Source organism: Phalacrocorax carbo, chromosome 9 (assembly GCF_963921805.1).
Source record: "Phalacrocorax carbo chromosome 9, bPhaCar2.1, whole genome shotgun sequence".
NCBI classification, from domain to species: Eukaryota; Metazoa; Chordata; class Aves; order Suliformes; family Phalacrocoracidae; genus Phalacrocorax; species Phalacrocorax carbo.
Genome location: NC_087521.1, coordinates 26,733,769 through 26,751,702, shown reverse-complemented (window position 1 = coordinate 26,751,702; position 17,934 = coordinate 26,733,769). Strand labels below are relative to the sequence as shown.

Below are 17,934 nucleotides of genomic sequence, written 5' to 3'. Positions count from 1 at the left end.
CTAATATTAAGAATTAGTAAGTGAGTACTTTGGCCAACAGAAAGTTCCTGGATAGTTTTTCTATAGGATGATTTACCTGAAAATTAAGTGAAGCCATCATGTGATTTTTCTTTTAATTTGGGGAAGTGGGAGAATACTTCAATCTCAAAAGATTGTTTTCCTCCATAGCTTTTAATGCAGATATGATGTGCTCTTCTCCCTGGACAAATATTTTGAAAATTAAGAAGCAATATTGAAATCTAGAACTGATTGTAGCAAAAGGAATGTAGAGTTCCTTGGCCATATTTTAGGATTCAAAATGATTTAGCAAGACTGAGTACATTTAAACAAATCCACTGAGGCCTGTGTGTTTTTTCATAGCCACAGTGCTTTGTTAGCTGTGTGCTGTGTTGTATATCACTTGGGTACATTATTGCATTGCTATGAAAAAGTGTATTTTACTTTCACAGTTCTGTGAAGTATGTAATACTGACAAAAAGGGCTTTTATTACTCGTATTAATTCTGCTTTCTCTGTCTGTTAAAAGGTGACAGCTTCTCTCTTAGGTTTGCCTTCCAAGTCTTGTTCTCTGCTGATCCTGACGGAAAATGAGAATGAGAAGAGAAAGTGGGTTGGAATCCTAGAAGGGTTGCAGTCTATCCTCCACAAAAACAGACTGAAAAACCAGGTTGTGCATATTCCACAAGAAGCCTATGACAGTACACTGCCTCTCATTAAAGCAAGTTTAGCTGCTGCTATTGTAGGTATGTTTGTTTTAACTATTAAAAGTGTGTGAGAGTTTTTAAGAGCTTTTAGATGGGCTTCTGTAATGAGAGCACTGACACCTGGAAATAAATTCCTCAGCTGAATTCCTTCATAGGAATTTAATGATGGGGAAGAAATGCTAATCTTCCATTGGTAGTCAGATTTCTTCATCAACTCTGAGTAAATAATACTGTTCAGTTGTTTAACAGGTTGTTTTAGCAAGACAGTATATAGCATGCTTATGACAGACTGCATGAACTTAAGCAAAATTGATTTGCTGTTGAAAATCTTTGTCCAGAAACTTTTCCAGCTGTTCAAACAGTCTATTTTAAAGATAAAATTAAGTATAGCTGAATTAACAGCGGTTTCTTTTCCCTTCCTGGTTTAGATCGAGATAGAATAGCAATTGGTTCAGAAGAAGGACTGTATGTGATAGAGGTAACCCGTGACGGTAAGTTAGGCCATAATGCATGCAGTAATTACATACAGAATAATGAGCTCCATAACTTTTAGTGCTGTTATAATATAGGTTACACAACAGCCCTTCATGTATAGTAAGTATTAAGCACTCAGTTAATTGATGAGAAGGAAAAGTGAATATGAGATATAAGCACTAATTTGGTCATTATCATTACATTCGACTGGCTGAAATTAAAGCGATGGGTTACTGGGCATGTTCTGACACATTCTCACCTTAACTGTGTTCCCACAGCAGGTAGCAAAATGTTTCAGCACCCAGAGCATGCACAGTGCACACAGCCGCAGTGGATGCACAATGAATTATCAGGCACTTACTAAATAGAACTTGAATTGACTGAGAAAAACTTGACATGGAAACAGACTTGTTCCAACTGCACCATCTGAGACCTAAAACTGCCATGAATTAGAAGTTAGGCAGCCAGTGTGAGCAACGCAAGAGTTTACAAACTTGCCATCATTGTCTGCTTCTTCCAGAAATCTGACGACCACGCACATTCTCTTTTAGACCAACAGTGGCCAAATTGTCAAGAAACAAAAAATTCTTGACAAATGCCTTGCTTGACCCTCTCCATTATCTCTTTATTTCCCTGACCCCATGCTTCCTCCTGAACCTGCTTTTTCCTTCCTGTTCCTAATGCACTCTGCCCTCTGCTTTGGGAAAAATGGCATCAGCTTAGCTTGTTCTTTCTTGAGACTGTCCATTCCAGAAATTCACACAGAGTGTGCTCCAGGTACCACAGCAAAGTGCATGCTGCATAGTCACTGGGCCGCACAGGCATACCCCTCTATCGATGAATTACTAGGCATCATAGCTAGGGAGTAAGGAAAGCATTTTTCCCTTTAACCTGATATACTGAGCACAAACACAAGTAACAACGGAGATGTGCCTTGGTGTGGTGGGGAAAGCGTGGAGGCCAAAAGGATTCCTAGCACATGAGCATGGGGATCGTTTGGGATCGGTACATACAAAATGCAATTTTAAACATGGAAAAGCAAAGAACAATTCTGGTTAATTTTGCAGTCTGCTTCCGAAATAAGATATTCTGATTTTGAACAAATGAACAAAAAACCAAAGCAAAACAAAAAACCACCAACCCAAACAAAGGCACCTAGTTGAGTAAAACTGAATTTATAGAAGTAATATATTTCTAAGAAACAACACAGATTTTAAGTAAAATAATCTACAACTATTCATCCTTTTCCAAGTTACCATATGAAATATTACTTATTTCTTTCTGACTAAAAGCACCAAACATACCTCGTGAAATCCATCCTTTCTTATAACTCCTGAGGCACTCTAAATTTAAACAACAGTCTAAATCTGTACTTCTTGTGGCATAAGAGCTAACAGCCTTGGATCTCTGGTAGTATTGTTTCTAACAGAACACCTAATGCTTTCTTCCCCTGTATTTACAACCTCTGAGCTTAGCTTCTTCTGAGTGTCTGTAGCTGTCTGGGAGTAGAGGATGCTGAGGTCGGTGATACAGATTTGTAAAATTAAAAGGTACCTGGATCCCTTTTCTAACTTTGGAAAAAATCCCTGGGACACTCCTGAAATACCCCTTTGACTATTTTTACTCATTGTAGTTCAAATTTCAAAGACAATAGTTCTTTAAATTTTGACTTGATGGAAGAACTTGAATTTCCTTCTTCAATGCAATTTAGTGTGTGACTATTTGAAACTTGGATTGCAGTCATGCTAAAACTTGTGTCTCAATATAAAATACAGCAGTGAACACAGGTTTTTAAAGACTTACTTGATTTTAAAAATAAAATTAAGTACAAAGTTTTGAGGCAAAAAGAAAAATGTTTTTGCTTCCTCTTGCTTAAAATAATCCATTGCCCAATTTCAGCGGAAAGTGCTTTTTACACGCAGACAGCAGATATTTGAAATTCTTTTTAGCAGTAATAAATGCCATTCCTTTGAGTAAACTTCCAGTGGTCACCATTCTTTAAGTACTTAGATATGAACATAACTTTAAATGCAAGTAACTCCAGAGATTCCAGTACAGCTTCTTGCATAAAATAAAACTGTACATTTAATTTGAAAGGTCATTTCATAAAGGAACGATTATCTGCATCACTGTGTCATATGTAAATGTGAAAATTAATTATCAGTTTTGGTTTTAGGTTAAAAAATGTTTTGCATGAGTTTTATATGACCAGTTCCTGTGTGTTAATAGCATTTTTATAAATCGTAATATCTTTTTCATTTTATGGCAGTTGTAATTTTCAGTGTTAATTAACTGTCAGCTACTTATATCAAAGGTCTTTTGTCAGAATATCACTTAGTTCTTGACAAACTAAACTGTAAGCTGGAGCTGGGGGCGGGGGAGGGAATTCTCTGTGGCAAAGTTCCAACAGCTGCTTATTTTATAGAACATTTCTTCCAGCGTATCACCTGTTTGTTTTGTGGCATCCCCTCAGCTGCACACTTGGCTTTAATCTAAACAGCCAAAGTCTTGTTGTAACTTTACAGAATTTGATGGCTAGGTACTCAACTATTACTGAAAAAATGCGTATAATTTCCAGGGTTTTTTTTATTACAATTCATAAATATTTTGAACACATTCAGTTAACAGAAAATGAAAATTATATTTTAATATAACTGGCTTATGCATATTATGTATTACGTTTCCTAGTTTGGAATTGCTTAGTCTCTTCTATTTGTACCCCATGAAATACTCACTGCTGCCTCCAAAGTGCCAATATACCCACAATCCCAAAAGCAGAACATATCGTACCTAACCCTGTCAGCTGCCTCTAACCCTGTTTTAAAAAGAACCTACAAACAGTGAAGACTCCCCAGCTGCCATAGGTTACCCAACTAGTCTTTACTGTGAGAAGGCTTTTCCCGGTGCCTGTCCTAAGCCTCTTGTCCTACAGCTTAAGCCTATTCTTACTTACCCTTTCCCTGTAGGTGTTTAACGTCCACTTACTGTACTACATTTGTATTTGGTGGAGACATTTGCCAACAGTACGGCACTTTCTATCCTCAATTATCAGCGTTAAATACTTTATATTCCTTTTCTTGGTGTTCTGCTAACTCGGTCTTCCTCCGTAATTCACTGAAGATGCTGATGTTTATCCTGAAGGTGGGACCAGTTTCAGAAGATACACCATCTTGCAGTGTACAGACAGTACAGATACTATTATATAAGTTAAGTAGCCTTTGACTGCAAAGTGTTGCTGAAGCGAGACTTTATATTCATAGGGAAAGTTACAGGAATGCTTTGTTTCATTGTTTGTTCTGAGAATTAATAATGGAGCATTCAATGTATGTAATAAGTGCTCTTTCTTATCTGGTATGTGTCTGTGTTTAGATTCATTTTCAGACATCAGTATGTAACACCGCAATGTTTCCAGGCCCGATGGTTTTCTTGTTTAACTTACAGCAACTCTTGTTTCCTTTGCAGTCATAGTCCGAGCTGCTGACTGCAAGAAGGTGTATCAGATAGAGCTTGCTCCCAAAGAGAAAATTATCATCCTTCTCTGTGGTCGGAACCATCACGTTCACCTTTACCCCTGGGCTTCTCTGGATGGGTCGGAAGGAAACTTTGACATTAAGCTTGCAGAAACTAAAGGCTGCCAATTGATTACAACTGGAACACTAAAGAAGAGTTCTTCGACTTGTTTGTTTGTGGCTGTCAAACGACAGGTTTTCTGCTATGAAATTCACAGAACTAAACCTTTCCACAAAAAATTCAGTGAAATCCAGGCTCCAGGAACTGTACAGTGGATGACAGTGTTCAAGGACAAGCTCTGTGTTGGCTACCAGTCTGGGTTCTCTCTGTTGACCATCCAGGGAGATGGACAATCTATAAACCTGGTAAATCCTAATGACCCCTCGCTTATCTTCCTCTCACAGCAGTCTTTTGATGCCCTTTGTGCTGTGGAGCTCAGTAATGAGGAATACCTGCTTTGCTTCAGCCATATGGGAGTATACGTCGATTCGCAAGGTCGAAGGTCACGCATGCAGGAACTAATGTGGCCTGCAACTCCTGTTGCCTGTAGTATGTATATGTTTTTCTGTTGCCATATCCCTGTTGCTGCTTTACTTGTCTAAAAATAATCAGCATTGTATTCTATTTTGCTTTGGTTTGTCTTTCAATATCTACAGTTTAAGTTTTGATGAGTTAAGAGGACACACGTTTCTTCCTGATGGTAGTTTTGGACTTGATCTCCTGGGCTGAGATCCTGGATGCTGCAAGAAAAGAAGCCCTGTCTTATTACAGGACACAGAAGAGCAAATAATGGAATGCAGATTCACTGTTATGGAGCAGAGAGTAGTCCTGGATGCAGAACAGTGCAAGACTACCAGTCTGAAATTCTGTAGAGATTTCTGTTCCCCCAGAGAGTGTAAATGTCTAGTTGTCTGTAGGATTTCTTCTGTGTCCTGTACTCAAAGTACAATAGAAAGTTGAAGATGAAATGCAACTGCAATTCTAAAGGTTCATAAATATAACAAAGTAAGAGGTAAAAATATTGCTTTTGGCAGAACTGGTTGCAGTTTTTCTCATTTTGGTTTTATTTTTAGGGGGAGAATTTACAGAAATAATGTAGGTGGAGAGTAATTTTTCAACTTCTGTGTTCTTTTCAGGCACATTGGTCTATCAGCTAGTTAGGATAGATGCACATGCGAGCATTTTTCAATATTCGGTGGTCAGAGGCAGTTCACGATGAAAATGGGATTTCTAATTGGAGCGCAAATAGCAGTTAGTGTTTGTTTGAAAGCAAGAAATAGCTTTTTGTTTAAATAGTACACTGAGCAGTTAGGTGTTTGTTGGTTTGATCAAGACAGGCCCTAATAGCAGTTTGTTTAATTTTAATTGTCTTGAACTGAAATTGTTTGCTTGCTTTACTCTGACCTAGTTCTGTACTGAAGTCTGAAGCAAAGGCTCAAGGAAACTATGTAGTTGCAAATTTACTTTAAAATGCCATTAGCCAAAGCTAATGTTTCCTTTTCCTTTATCAGCTTTACAGTTTTTTGCATTTCAGCAAACTAGACATGCTAGTTAATTGTTTTGTCTGTTATTATTAGAAGCTGTTCTTACTGTAAACTATTTTATAGCATTCTTGTATGTGCGATCCTGAGTAGCACTGCCCTAGGGCTGTTTTTGTAGAAGGAGCAACTTTGCTGCCAAAGAAAACTGGATTACTTGCCTTTCCATTAGCCTTGTCCTAGCTCTTCAGTCCTGGTGTCTGTCACTGGTGGCTTTTTTTGAACTGTACCATCAGGAGATCATCAAATTGGAAATAGTTCTCCCCCGTTGCAGTTTCTGCTGTGGTAAAAAACAGTGTTGTAGAGAGGTTTTGGGGTACGATGGAAAATTTGTCACTAGGGCATTCAGTTCCCTTATGCTAGGAAAGGCTGAAGTCTGTGCTAACAGTTGGCTCTGTTATCTGAGGTGACCTGTCTAGGTTGTGGTTAAACCAACTTAATACACTGGTTCTGTGCTGAGTCAGCATAGGTGTTGTGGGGCTGCTTAGCTTGAGTACACTGCAGTGCAAAGACTTGAAGCCAGCTGGTCTTGAAGCTGTAGCATGGGCAAGCCCAGTGCAGACCCTGATGTGTCTCTCTGGGAACCAGCTGAGATCTGATCAAGCTCATCAGCTCTGACTGGTAAATGCTGGCCTTGGCTACCAGCTGGCCAGGCAGAAGCAGTTGGTGTTTCTGTCTGATGCTCCGGCGTCTCCCCTGATCTGGACATCCAAGTCAACCATGACCTGGTATAATAAATAGTTGCCCCTAAATCACTTCTGAGATACATATTTATGATAGCTGTCCAAGGCTTAAAAATAGCACCACAACCATTATTTCAGTTCTTTTAAGAAGATTCTGTGATGTGTTTAGTGTCCTACTGTGTATTTTCCTTTTGTTTATTGAAGCAGCTCTTTTCTCTATTAAATCCCATAAATTTCTAGTAACTGCTCTTTACATCAGGACACAGTCTTTACATGAGCAGAAGGATGTTGATATAAAGCTCTAGGGATCTCTGCTTTTTGTTTGACCTAAAATAAACTTGTCTGCCTCTTATGATTTTTATGCCTTTTTTTTTTTTAAGAAGTTGAAAAGAGAAAATGGGTTGTGGGCTTTAAGCATTGTGACATTTTTCTGTTAACCTGATGAAAGCAACCCATACATGAATATCTAAAGCTAGATAATTGTTAGCAAAAGAGGAAGGAAATCAAGAACAGATCCGCATCATGACTTCGTGACCCACCTCACAGATGGTGGCCCTCTCTTTTCCCTTGCACACAGCAGATGTATAGTTAGTTTGCTGCTTCCGAAATGAGGTAATCTGCATCTGTAGAAAAGCTGGCTGCTCAGTTCCTACCAAGTAGCAAATTTGTATGCATCTGAAAACTTCAGATGCCATTTTGCAATGTCTTGAAATAATAATTTGAAGTTTAAAAATACTGAAAGGGTCAAATTTAAATCTTTCCGTGATGCTGGCAGTTGTCGTTAGCAAATCTATTATCACAAAAATAACTGTTTGAAAGTGGGGCTGGGAAAAGTGTTCTAAAATGTATCTTGCACGTAGTGGAAAACTTGTAACTATGGAAATGTGCTCAAAGATATGTCAGTTCTGGCCTACCGAAACCACATTAGGGTTTTCTGTTTGTTTTTAATCTATGCAGGTTGCAATTCCTCATATGTAACAGTGTATAGCGAGTATGGTGTTGATGTATTTGATGTTAACACTATGGAGTGGGTTCAGACTATTGGCCTGCGAAGGGTAAGTAATTTTCTTTGAATATAGAACTTAATTGGCTTAATTCCAAATGAGATGTTTCTTTGCAGTGTATGCTAGGCTTGAGTTAATTCTCTGCCTCCTTGCTCAAAACAGATCAGACCATTAAACACGGATGGCACGCTGAATCTCCTTAACTGCGAGCCACCAAGACTAATATATTTCAAGAACAAGTTTGCAGGTGAGTACTGGCAAGGGGAGAAATGGGAAAATGATACCAAGCTAACTGGGTAATTTTAAGCAATGTTACCTTTGCATGTGATGAAACTTGTATTGGATATGTCTGGGTTAACATGTACCTACGTATGTGGAATTGCATTGTGATATTACAGCAGGAGCTGTCCTCAGTGTACCAGAAACATCTGACAATAGCAAGAAGCAAATGCTTCGAACCAGGAGCAAAAGAAGATTTGTATTTAAGGTTCCTGAGGAAGAGCGGTTACAACAAAGGCGGTAAGAATTTAATTGTGATACGTAACTTAATATACATGATGTCATGCAGAGACTGGGAATGCTAATAGCAAAAAATCACTCTATTCTTTTAGGGAAATGCTTAGAGATCCTGAGCTAAGGTCAAAGATGATTTCTAACCCAACAAATTTCAACCACGTGGCTCACATGGGACCAGGAGACGGAATGCAGGTTCTCATGGACCTCCCTCTGGTAAAATACATTTTAAAGGGAGGGAGATATATGCGTATTCGTTCTTGCTCAGAAAAACTGTGAAGATGAACTGTACAGGGTTCAAATATTATCTCTGTACCAAACTCTTCTTTTAATCATTTTGAGAAAGGTGAACCTTCCTGATGTGCAATTCTTCTCAATCCTGTGCAAGGAAATACTGTTAGATGACTTACAGATGAGACACTGAAAGAAATAGGCATCACTGCCAGGAGCTTGTTAGTAGTTCTGTAAATAATCAGTCTCTCCTCCTTCCTTTTTCTTGTTTGCCTTCTGAAAATAACCGAATTAGTTTCCTTCCCCCTCATCCTCTCCACATTCTGCTCTGATATCACCTCCAACAGGCTTTGAGCACATCTATCACATCAGCCCTATCTCTGCTGAAATCTTTCTCCAGAGTCACCATCCCTCACTGCAAGGCTCCCTTCTGCTTTCTTCCTCTTCCTGTCCCTCCTCTGCTTCCCTAGCAAGGGTAGGAGTAGCTGCAAACTGTTAGGAACTGGAATGCTGTGCTTGTGGCACTTAGCCAATTCCAGAGCAAAAACAAGGTGGGGAAAAACTAATGCTGTGGAGGTAACTAAATTGCATGTAAGCTGCAGTGCTTTATATCTTTTTTTTTTTTTTTAATTTTGCATTTAACAAATACAGCATTTTGTGAGCTATTTTAGTGTTAAATCCAACAATAGGAGGGCGCAAAGGTACACTTTTATGTTCTGTACCCTCCATTTTATATCTGCTAGTCAGGCTTTCTCTTGTCCTTCTCAGCTAGATGAGGGTAATGCATTTGTCCTTTCAGCAGGAGGAGGAAGGAAAGCAGAGCTGTTGGTGCAGTCCCTGCCCCTTCGTAGAGGGTTTGCTGGCTGCTAAGTTCCTGTGGCTGCTATGGGGCTTAGTTCTTTCTCTGTCTTTCTCAGGGTTTGTGTCTGTTACTGAAAATATGTGGATGTGGTCAAGTAAGTTCAGAGTTTTTCTACCAACACTGGGTTGTAATAGCTTCTCAAAAGCACAGTAAAGTTTTCATGAGTAACAGCTCCTTGTTGGATGCCTTTTGTTGCTGGCTAACAAGTTATCTAATCTCAACTGTAGAGTGTCCTACCTGCCGGACAGGATGAAAAACCATGTCCATCTACAGCTAACCTCTCGCGGCAGCAGCAGCAGCAGAGAAACAAAACCTATATTTCATGGCCCTCATCAAGTAAGGCTGGAAGCAAGCTTGTCAGTTCGGAGTTGTAATTTATGGCTTCAACAAGAGGTGTAAACCTGTGTGTTTCGCTTCTTTTCTCTACAGGTGGCAGTGATGTGGGAGGAGCCATGCCTTCCCGAAGTATATCAGATCCTGACCAGGAGTTTGACAAAGAGGTAAAGTAGCTTTTGTTAAATGGAGACTGACGATATCCCACTGCCATAGATTATTTTCTTTTTCCAGTAAAATAAATTCCTGAGCAAATGCTTCATAAAGACCATGTTCTTTATGGAGATGCTTTCCTTCCGCAAATGCTTTCTTCAACCTGTAATATATGATTGCAAGTTAGACTGCCAGCACAAAAGCAAAGCTGTGAAAAGATCTTTTTATGGTGATATTTTGAGCAGTATTATGTCTTGGATTAAGCTTTGAAGACCAGAGAAATTTGACTAATTGAAGAAATGTCCTCAAAGCTCCTAAAAATGTTCTCTGGGCTATTAGCATAGAATAGCAAAGTGATATGACTAGTTAAGTAATTTTCTGTGCTGCCTTAAGGAAGACTTTGTCATGTAACTTGAGAGGAATCATATTTTAAAATATGTAAAACTGCTTTTAGCAAAAGTAAAAGTATGTACCAGTAACCACCAAACTGGAAACGTCCTGGCTGTACAAAACTGGTGTCCCTGAATCTAAGGAGAGGAGATGTATGATTTTTGTTTCCTTGATTTATCACAGGTTTAGCTTCTTCCAAGCTTTGCTGAAGCACTGCCTTTGCAAGAGGAGTGTTGGGAATTATCACTGGGAGATCTCTGCATCTTTTTAGTACTTTTTAATACCCAACTCCAGGTCCATGTAATGTTCTGGATTTTGAAGGGTGTTTTCCTGAAGCCAGACCTTTGCAGGATGCCTTAGTACACCCTAAGTCAAAGTATTTGTCCAGAGTTCTCATCAGAGCCATGTTCTGGCTTCCTTTGTCACCTTGAGTAAGCCATTAAAAGCATGTGAAAATGGGGATCTCTAAACACAGGTATTTTTGAGAATGTCTTGATTTTTAAAGGTGCTGATGATTGGGCTATGTCAGTTGACTTAGTCTGCAGCATCCTTCCCAAATCCCTTATGTTCCATGCTCTAACGACAATTGCTGCTTGTAGGCACAAGCAGTGGTAGATCCCAAGGTTTTTACGTTTTCTTTCTTAGTAGATCTTAAAATTTCTTAAAACTTCTTAAATTAAAAACATGGTTTGAAACTTGAAAAAGGAGGCTCTAATAACACCTTTTGGCTCTATACTGTTTTTCCCATGGCTTTTGGCTTTACTGCAGCATGGAGTGGATCATGGTAGGATAATCTTGTCATAGGTCGTCTTACTGTTTGAGCCATGCAAAACCTTGCGAACAGCATTCTTGAAGGATGTTACCTTTCAGTCTATTTGCTAAATATATATCCCCTTTCTTGAAAAAAGCTAGCTGCAATGGTACCAGTTTTTCCTGTGCAGTATTTCGTTAACTGTGAATGTGTGCAGTGCTTAGAGCTGTAACTCACCAAAACAGTGGGAAACTTGCCAGCCATCCTGTTGAAGTGAGACCAGTCTGTGAAAGCAAATATCCAACAACCAATCTAATGCTGGGGAAATAACTGTGGATAGACTGTCTTTGTTAGATGTTGACGTAGGGCGTCTCCAGTCAGTATATTCAGTTTCCAGATCCCCAGCCTGATACTTGGCAACCTTCACTCTTTTGTCAGGCACTTCACATGCTGGTCACTGTTGCTGTTTCGTAAGCAGTTCATATGCTTGTTTCCTTCCTTCTCACCAGACTGAAGATGATTTAACTGTAATTGTTTACGTGTTTATATGGGCAGATAAATCTACTCCTGGGCTAGAAAAATTGCTTAAAGAACACAGACTGGTAAATCCAGAACAAGCTTTGCTATGGCTGAAGGAGAGGAGCCTGGAAGTTAGCAATTTCCACATACTTTGCTATAATTCTCGTTACATCAGAAGGTCACCTTCAGGGCTGCACTACAGCCTGTTGGTGATAATGGAAGTATTTGCATGAATGTTTAGCTATGAAGTGAATCTAATACACACTGCTCCATAGGTGTTGCTCACCCTAATTTTTGAGTGCTTTTGAAAACTTCTGGGTGTAAAGAATTGATTTTAAGTGTAATTTTTTTTGTTTCTCATTAACAGCCTGATTCAGACTCCACCAAACACTCTACTCCATCCAACAGCTCAAATCCAAGTGGTCCCCCAAGTCCCAACTCTCCTCATAGGAATCAGCTTACACTAGATGGACTGGACCAGTCAACCTGTGACGCATAACACTACCGCTCTCACCATTCCGGCTTCGGTCATACGCTACTCCGTGGAGTATTCAAGAGCAGGGCAAAGCTGTCTCAGATGCTAGTGCCAAGACTGACACTGAATCTCTAGTGTTGTACAAGAATAATTATATATCTAGATTGTAGATACAAACTATTGAAATGAAGAAAATTCTTTACTAAATAGTGACGGAGCTTTTTATGCAGACTTGTTCACTGCTCAGTTATGGTTTATTCCTTTCTGCACAGCTGTGACACAGTTTTATTGCATAGGAGCATTTAAGGCCACCAGTAAATAGTCTTATTCTTATGCTGAAAAAGAAATAGAGAGAGATACTGATAATGTTGCTACAATATCAGGAATATTATTTTTCTATAGAATGATGTAATGTCTCATTAGCAGGAAATCCTTTTAGACGTAATTTGGACCTCTAAATAGGAAATGCAAGCAGGTCTAGTTACATCCTCAGATGAATACACTTTTCCCTTTTTCCCATAACTGTTTGTTTCCTAAATTAAGGAGATTCTTAAGGAGAATGCTAGGAAGCTGTAGGTCATTTCCAACATCAATAGAATCACCAGGAAGTCAAAAGTTGGTTATAGTTTTGTGGCCTTTTAATTCATTTAGCCATTACATATACAGCTACATAACTGTCTTTATCTTTCTACCAACTTTTTTGTCATGTACATAGGACTACTGCCAGTTATCTTTTACCCATACTCTGCTTTTTAGTCCTCATCAATCAGTCACTAGTCAGGGCTTTTAAAATATTGGTCATTTCTGCTGTGAAAAAAATTTTACTCCTAGTTCCTGCCTATCTCCTTCTGAGGAGTTGTTTCTCCTGGGTTTTTTGGTGTAAGGACACGCTACATTGTTTAGCTAGCAAGCCTTCTCATGGACTCGTTGCCCTCGAAGTCTGCTTGATCTAAGGGACTATATCGCACTAAAACATCAGTCTGTTTTATTGGTTACCAAAGTGGAATGTGAAGGATGTGTAACTGGGGGTGCTGCTTTTCTCATTAATTGTATCCTCACCTGCATGAAGACCCCATGATTATTAATCAAGTATTGATCATGTAGAAAAATGCACAACACACTCCTGTATATTTTGCTATGGCCCACGTGCAGTGGTGATGTTTTGCGTGTATATTTAATCTCATGCTTCCATGTATTATACATTTAGTAATCAAAGATTTGTGACCATGTTTCATTAAAAGCTTGTAATTAATTCCGTGGCTGGCATATCCAGTTTGTCATTGTCACACTAGTGTGCCTTCTGTGCCAGTTTTATGACAGTTGGATGTCACTTATTTAAAATTTGGTTTAAATGGGCTAATGATATACCAATGGCTAATGTTCTTTTCTGAAACACTGTATAGGACGTGCACTTATCTTTAGTTTAAACTGAGTGTTCTAGTCAACATTTAATCCTGTTATGTTAAGTGTTCGACAGTACTTGCTCTTTTTCTCAGATTCTTGTTAAAGGGGCTCAGTTAGAGCTGGACACTACTGCTTTGGGGGTTTTCTGGTTTTTACTTTTTTAATGTAAGTCTAAGTCTTTGTAATTATTGAATTGTGAGAACATTTTTGAACAATTTACCTGTCAATAAAGCAGAAGAGGGAGGTTTTAAAGTTCATAGTCGTCTGTCTTGACATGTGAAAACAGTCTACCACTGACACTTGCTTTAGTTTCATGGTAAATTCACTTTGTTCGCGTGGACATTTTACATAAACTGAAAGATACTTTGAAGCTCCGTACCTGAATGCTATGAGAAAGGTGTGTGTTTCTGCACGTAAATGCATGTTCAGGAGCAATGGAAGTCCTTTTGGTGGAATACAGTGTTGAAATTTTGTGCCCTCGGATTGTGTTAGAGTTGTCATTTCATTGAGTCACTGGCCCTATTAATTAATTTTTAAATTATTAATATGATTCTTTCCTTATGACCGAAGCATAGTAAGGAGGCTGCAGGATCTACTCGGACATCTTAAGTGAGATAAAACAATAAAGACTTGTTGTCAAAGCAGTAGTGTCAAAGAAACACTTAGGAATGTTTCAAGGATTGGGTGTGTGAATGGTGCAACCCCTAATACAGGGGGGTTTTTTAAAGCTCTCCTCATGCTCCGGTATTTGAGCACCACGGCGTTCCCTGTGGCTAGAACAGCACCGACACCTCTCCTAGCATGTCCTGGGTAAGCATCCCTCATCCCTTACAGAGTGCCCAAGTACTCCCGGGTTACTTCTTGATTTGTCTCGCTCATCTTACTCCAGGTTATCTTAATGGGGAAGGCCTAGATCAATATTTTTGACCCTGCCGTTCCTTGCTTGACCAAACCTACCCGGTCAAGGCCAGCAGGCTGGGGCAGGCCAGCCTGGGAAGGTGTGCCTGTACTCTGCCCTGGGGGTGGGGGTGAGAGCTGACAGGAGGTTTGGGGGCTCCGTGCCGGAAGCCTTCTCACAAATATTCATGCTAATCAGACTTTGACTTCTAAAAAACGTTTCTACTGCTCTTGAGCTGATTTTTCTCTGCACAGTGAGGACTTTGGATGACAACAAAGTCTTTAATTATGGGGGTATTAAATCATAGCACTCAGCAGTACCAGGGCTTGGTTATAATTTAAGCAGGAGAATGTTACTAGAAAAATAAATTAATTGCTCACTGTGAATACATTATTCTTTTCTCTTTTTTTTCCCCCGACTCAAGTCTGGCTGAGCAGACTTCCTCCCCAAGTCATCCACCACAGCCCCTTGCAAATGTGCTATTCCCTTAAGGCTTCTGATGCTGGCTACCTAAATAATCCTCTTCAGCCCTCGGGAGAACTTCCAGAAATGCAGAAATTCAGGACTCGATGTGAAATGTTCCTCTGACAGTGCACTTTCTTCTCCCTGGAGGCTACCAGTCTAGTATCACAAGTAAGGAATTGAGTTATGCAGGGATCGAGGACAATTCGGTCTGCCTGCTCCTCTGCCCATTCTGTTTTCACAGAGGTATTACATCAGGTCCCAAAGCCAGGGCGATGGGCATACCACTCGCCAGAACACATTGGGCACTTCCAGCACAGATACTGGCCCTGAAAGGCTGTGTATTTTGGAATACATCCTGGTGTCGGTACCCAAGAAGTAAACCCATCTGCCCACACCTCTGTCTACAGCACAGATGTGCTGAGAACAAACAGCTTCCTAAATGGGTGCAATCTGCCGGGAGGGGTGCGTAAACACTCGCTTTATGTTTGTAGAGTAAGTGCTTAACACAGCTAAATCACAGGGAGGGGACTTCAGCGTGGGAATGCTGAAGGTGCACCCTTGTCGTTCGCACAGTGCCGGATTAGGCATCCCTGGGAGCAAGCAGATGCATAAAAATCTTTTAACGGCTGACAGTGGTAGTCTAAAGCACTGAGAAGCAGGGAAGCGTTTGAGGGAAGAGATGACTGTGGGAACTGAACTGCACCCTTAGGTGCAGTTAAGCAAAGTAATAGCCAAGGTGTCACATCATGACCACGAACCTTGTCTTGCTGCTGAGTTTAGCGTATTTTAAAAGGGGAAAAAAACAGAGAGATGGTATTGTAGCATGCTGGGCTACTGGAGCATCTCATGTTCTGGTGTGCACTCAGCGCGCTTTACCAAGTGCCTCTGGCAGGCAGGAGTGAGAAGGACGTACCAGAAAGTAGTGTTTGCCCAGCCTTTGCCTTCTATTATGGTGGCAGCAGGTCTGGACCACCTTTTCCTGTCCACTTGCACTCCTGTGAATGTGGCTCCCTTCTCAATTTCCCCTCACCTCCCTCCTCGGCATCCTTGGGCTCCTCGCAGCACGTGGGGTGAGAGCTGCAGCTGCTGCCACCCTCACCCAGTGCAGAGCAGCCGCTTTCCTACAGGTTGAGAGCTGCTGCCCCACGGCCTTGGGCTCGCTGCTGGCAGGGCAGTGCAGCAGCGACGGGTCGGAGGGGCTCTGGTTCAGGGGAAGGGATGCCATGGGCACAGGTACTGCAACAGAGAGGCAGAAGGGAAGGCACAGTGGTTGGAAAGAACCAACGCTATCTCAGTGCTCTCTTGCAAAGCCTTCCTGAACATATTTCTGGGGATGTGGGGTGATGATGAGACCTGACATCAGCTGCATGCCTTTTGCGGGATGCCAGGGAGAACCAAACGTTGGCAGAGCATGTCCCAGTGGTGAATGATGCTCATACTAGCGTTGCTGGTGGGGTTAGCTGAGGACAGGAGCAGAAGACAGCAGGACGTGCTCAGTAAACGAGAGCTGCAATGCTGTGCTCCAGCCAGAGGAGGAACATGAACTCAAGAATCAGCCAGTTCCCCGTCCTTGCAGCAAATGTTTTCCCTGCTCCCCAATAAGATGCAGCACTTTTTTGTCACCTGACTAGACAGGTTTATGTAGCTTTATCGCTTGTTTTCTCATAGATAAAACCCTCAGATCTTATGCAGCATCGCCTGCTTTCCAGTCTTTTACGCAGTCCCTGCTCTGCGGTCCCACGAGGAAGAGCAGTGTGGAGCCCTGCTTGCTGATGGAAGAGATGGCCACAGCTCTGCTGCCACCCCACAGCGCCTTGGCCAGCTCCCATACACCAGCAGTGCCAGCCCCTGCCAAATGCCCTCCCTTTTGCTGCTGCTACCTCCTGCTAAAAAAAAAAAAAAAAATTAAAAATGCATTGGGCCAAGTCTGTTTGCAGGCTCGGTGGTATTTTGAGCATTGCTGCCTGCTGCACTGTCTGAATCCGGATTTTACAACTTCTGAGAGCAGCTGTAAAGTGTGGAGGGAAGGCACAATGATATGAGTTGGTATTCATTAACAGTATGCAGGTTGCAGTTTTCTTTTAAGACCTCAGGAAGCAATGACTCCTGAGATCTTGCCACTAACACTAATGCATTTTGCATTAGTCTGTTGCAGCAGGGGACTCCTGATTCTCAGGACCAAGAGCAAAACAAAGCCACCAGGTGCCCAGCCGTGCAGCGCACAGCCTCGTTGACATAACCCACCCATCTAATGTGCTGCTTATAAAAGATGTCTGCGAATTAAATTCCTTGGTTAGGCAGGATCCCAGGAGAGACTCTTACGTACCAAAGCCCGTTGCATTACCCTGCCTGCACCATGGGCTGGCTGCGTGTGCCAGTGCATGGGGTAGTGATCATGGGTACAGCTGGTTTTCCAGCAGGTGTTGGCCTCCAGCATTGCAAACCGACGCTGGTGCTTCAGTTTTTTCTGCAGAGCTCCCCCCCCACCCCGTGACGCTTTCTGTACGAGCCAGCGAACGTGGCTCCTGAAGGAAAAGTACAGAATGTGCTCTGCTAGTGCGCTGACAAAAATTGATCTCTACTTTAATTAAAGCCTCTATTGTAAGTGACCTCGAGCTGCTAATGCATTTTAAAAATGAAGCCTTGCCAGCAGTAAATCCATACACCCCAATACAGAGGTGTTACCGGGCAGTGATCCGTGCTGCAGGGCGGCCTGCCTCCCCGTGCCTGCTGTGCAGTCAGCTGCGTGTCCCCAGAGGCCACCCCACCTCACGGGCACACGCCTGCCCACGGCTCCTGCCGAAACCCCTGCGTGCCCAGGCAGGACGGAGAGCCGATGTCCTCAAGCACCATCCTGCCACCATCTTGTGCAATGGTCCCTGTGGCCTCTTTTCCCTCCCCCAGCATGCAGCCATGGGACCCTCTTTACTCTTGCCTTCAGCACACCTCACGGGGATGCAGCCACCGAGACCCCTCGCGATGCTGGAGTGAGGGGCCCAAAAACTGCAGAGGGAGGGAAGCATTCCGC

The 17,934-nt window shown here is 41.6% G+C and overlaps 1 protein-coding gene across 4 annotated transcripts in view; it reads left to right on the top strand.

The window, feature by feature from the left end:
• Positions 1-13,798, top strand: part of CDC42BPB (CDC42 binding protein kinase beta) — a 96,070-nt gene extending 82,272 nt beyond the window's left edge. For 3 of the 4 annotated variants that reach the window (XM_064460818.1, XM_064460817.1, XM_064460816.1), the window contains 10 exons: positions 526-742; positions 1,132-1,194; positions 4,640-5,236; positions 7,866-7,963; positions 8,075-8,159; positions 8,311-8,431; positions 8,524-8,641; positions 9,746-9,854; positions 9,948-10,018; positions 12,032-13,798. In XM_064460818.1, coding sequence (XP_064316888.1) covers positions 526-742; positions 1,132-1,194; positions 4,640-5,236; positions 7,866-7,963; positions 8,075-8,159; positions 8,311-8,431; positions 8,524-8,641; positions 9,746-9,854; positions 9,948-10,018; positions 12,032-12,163 — 1,611 coding nt within the window. In that variant the 3' untranslated portion in view covers positions 12,164-13,798. Of the gene's footprint in view, positions 1-525; positions 743-1,131; positions 1,195-4,639; positions 5,237-7,865; positions 7,964-8,074; positions 8,160-8,310; positions 8,432-8,523; positions 8,642-9,573; positions 9,613-9,745; positions 9,855-9,947; positions 10,019-12,031 lie in introns of all 4 variants that reach the window. The other variant, XM_064460819.1, reaches the window with a different exon arrangement.
• Positions 13,799-17,934: the final 4,136 nt, after the last annotated feature.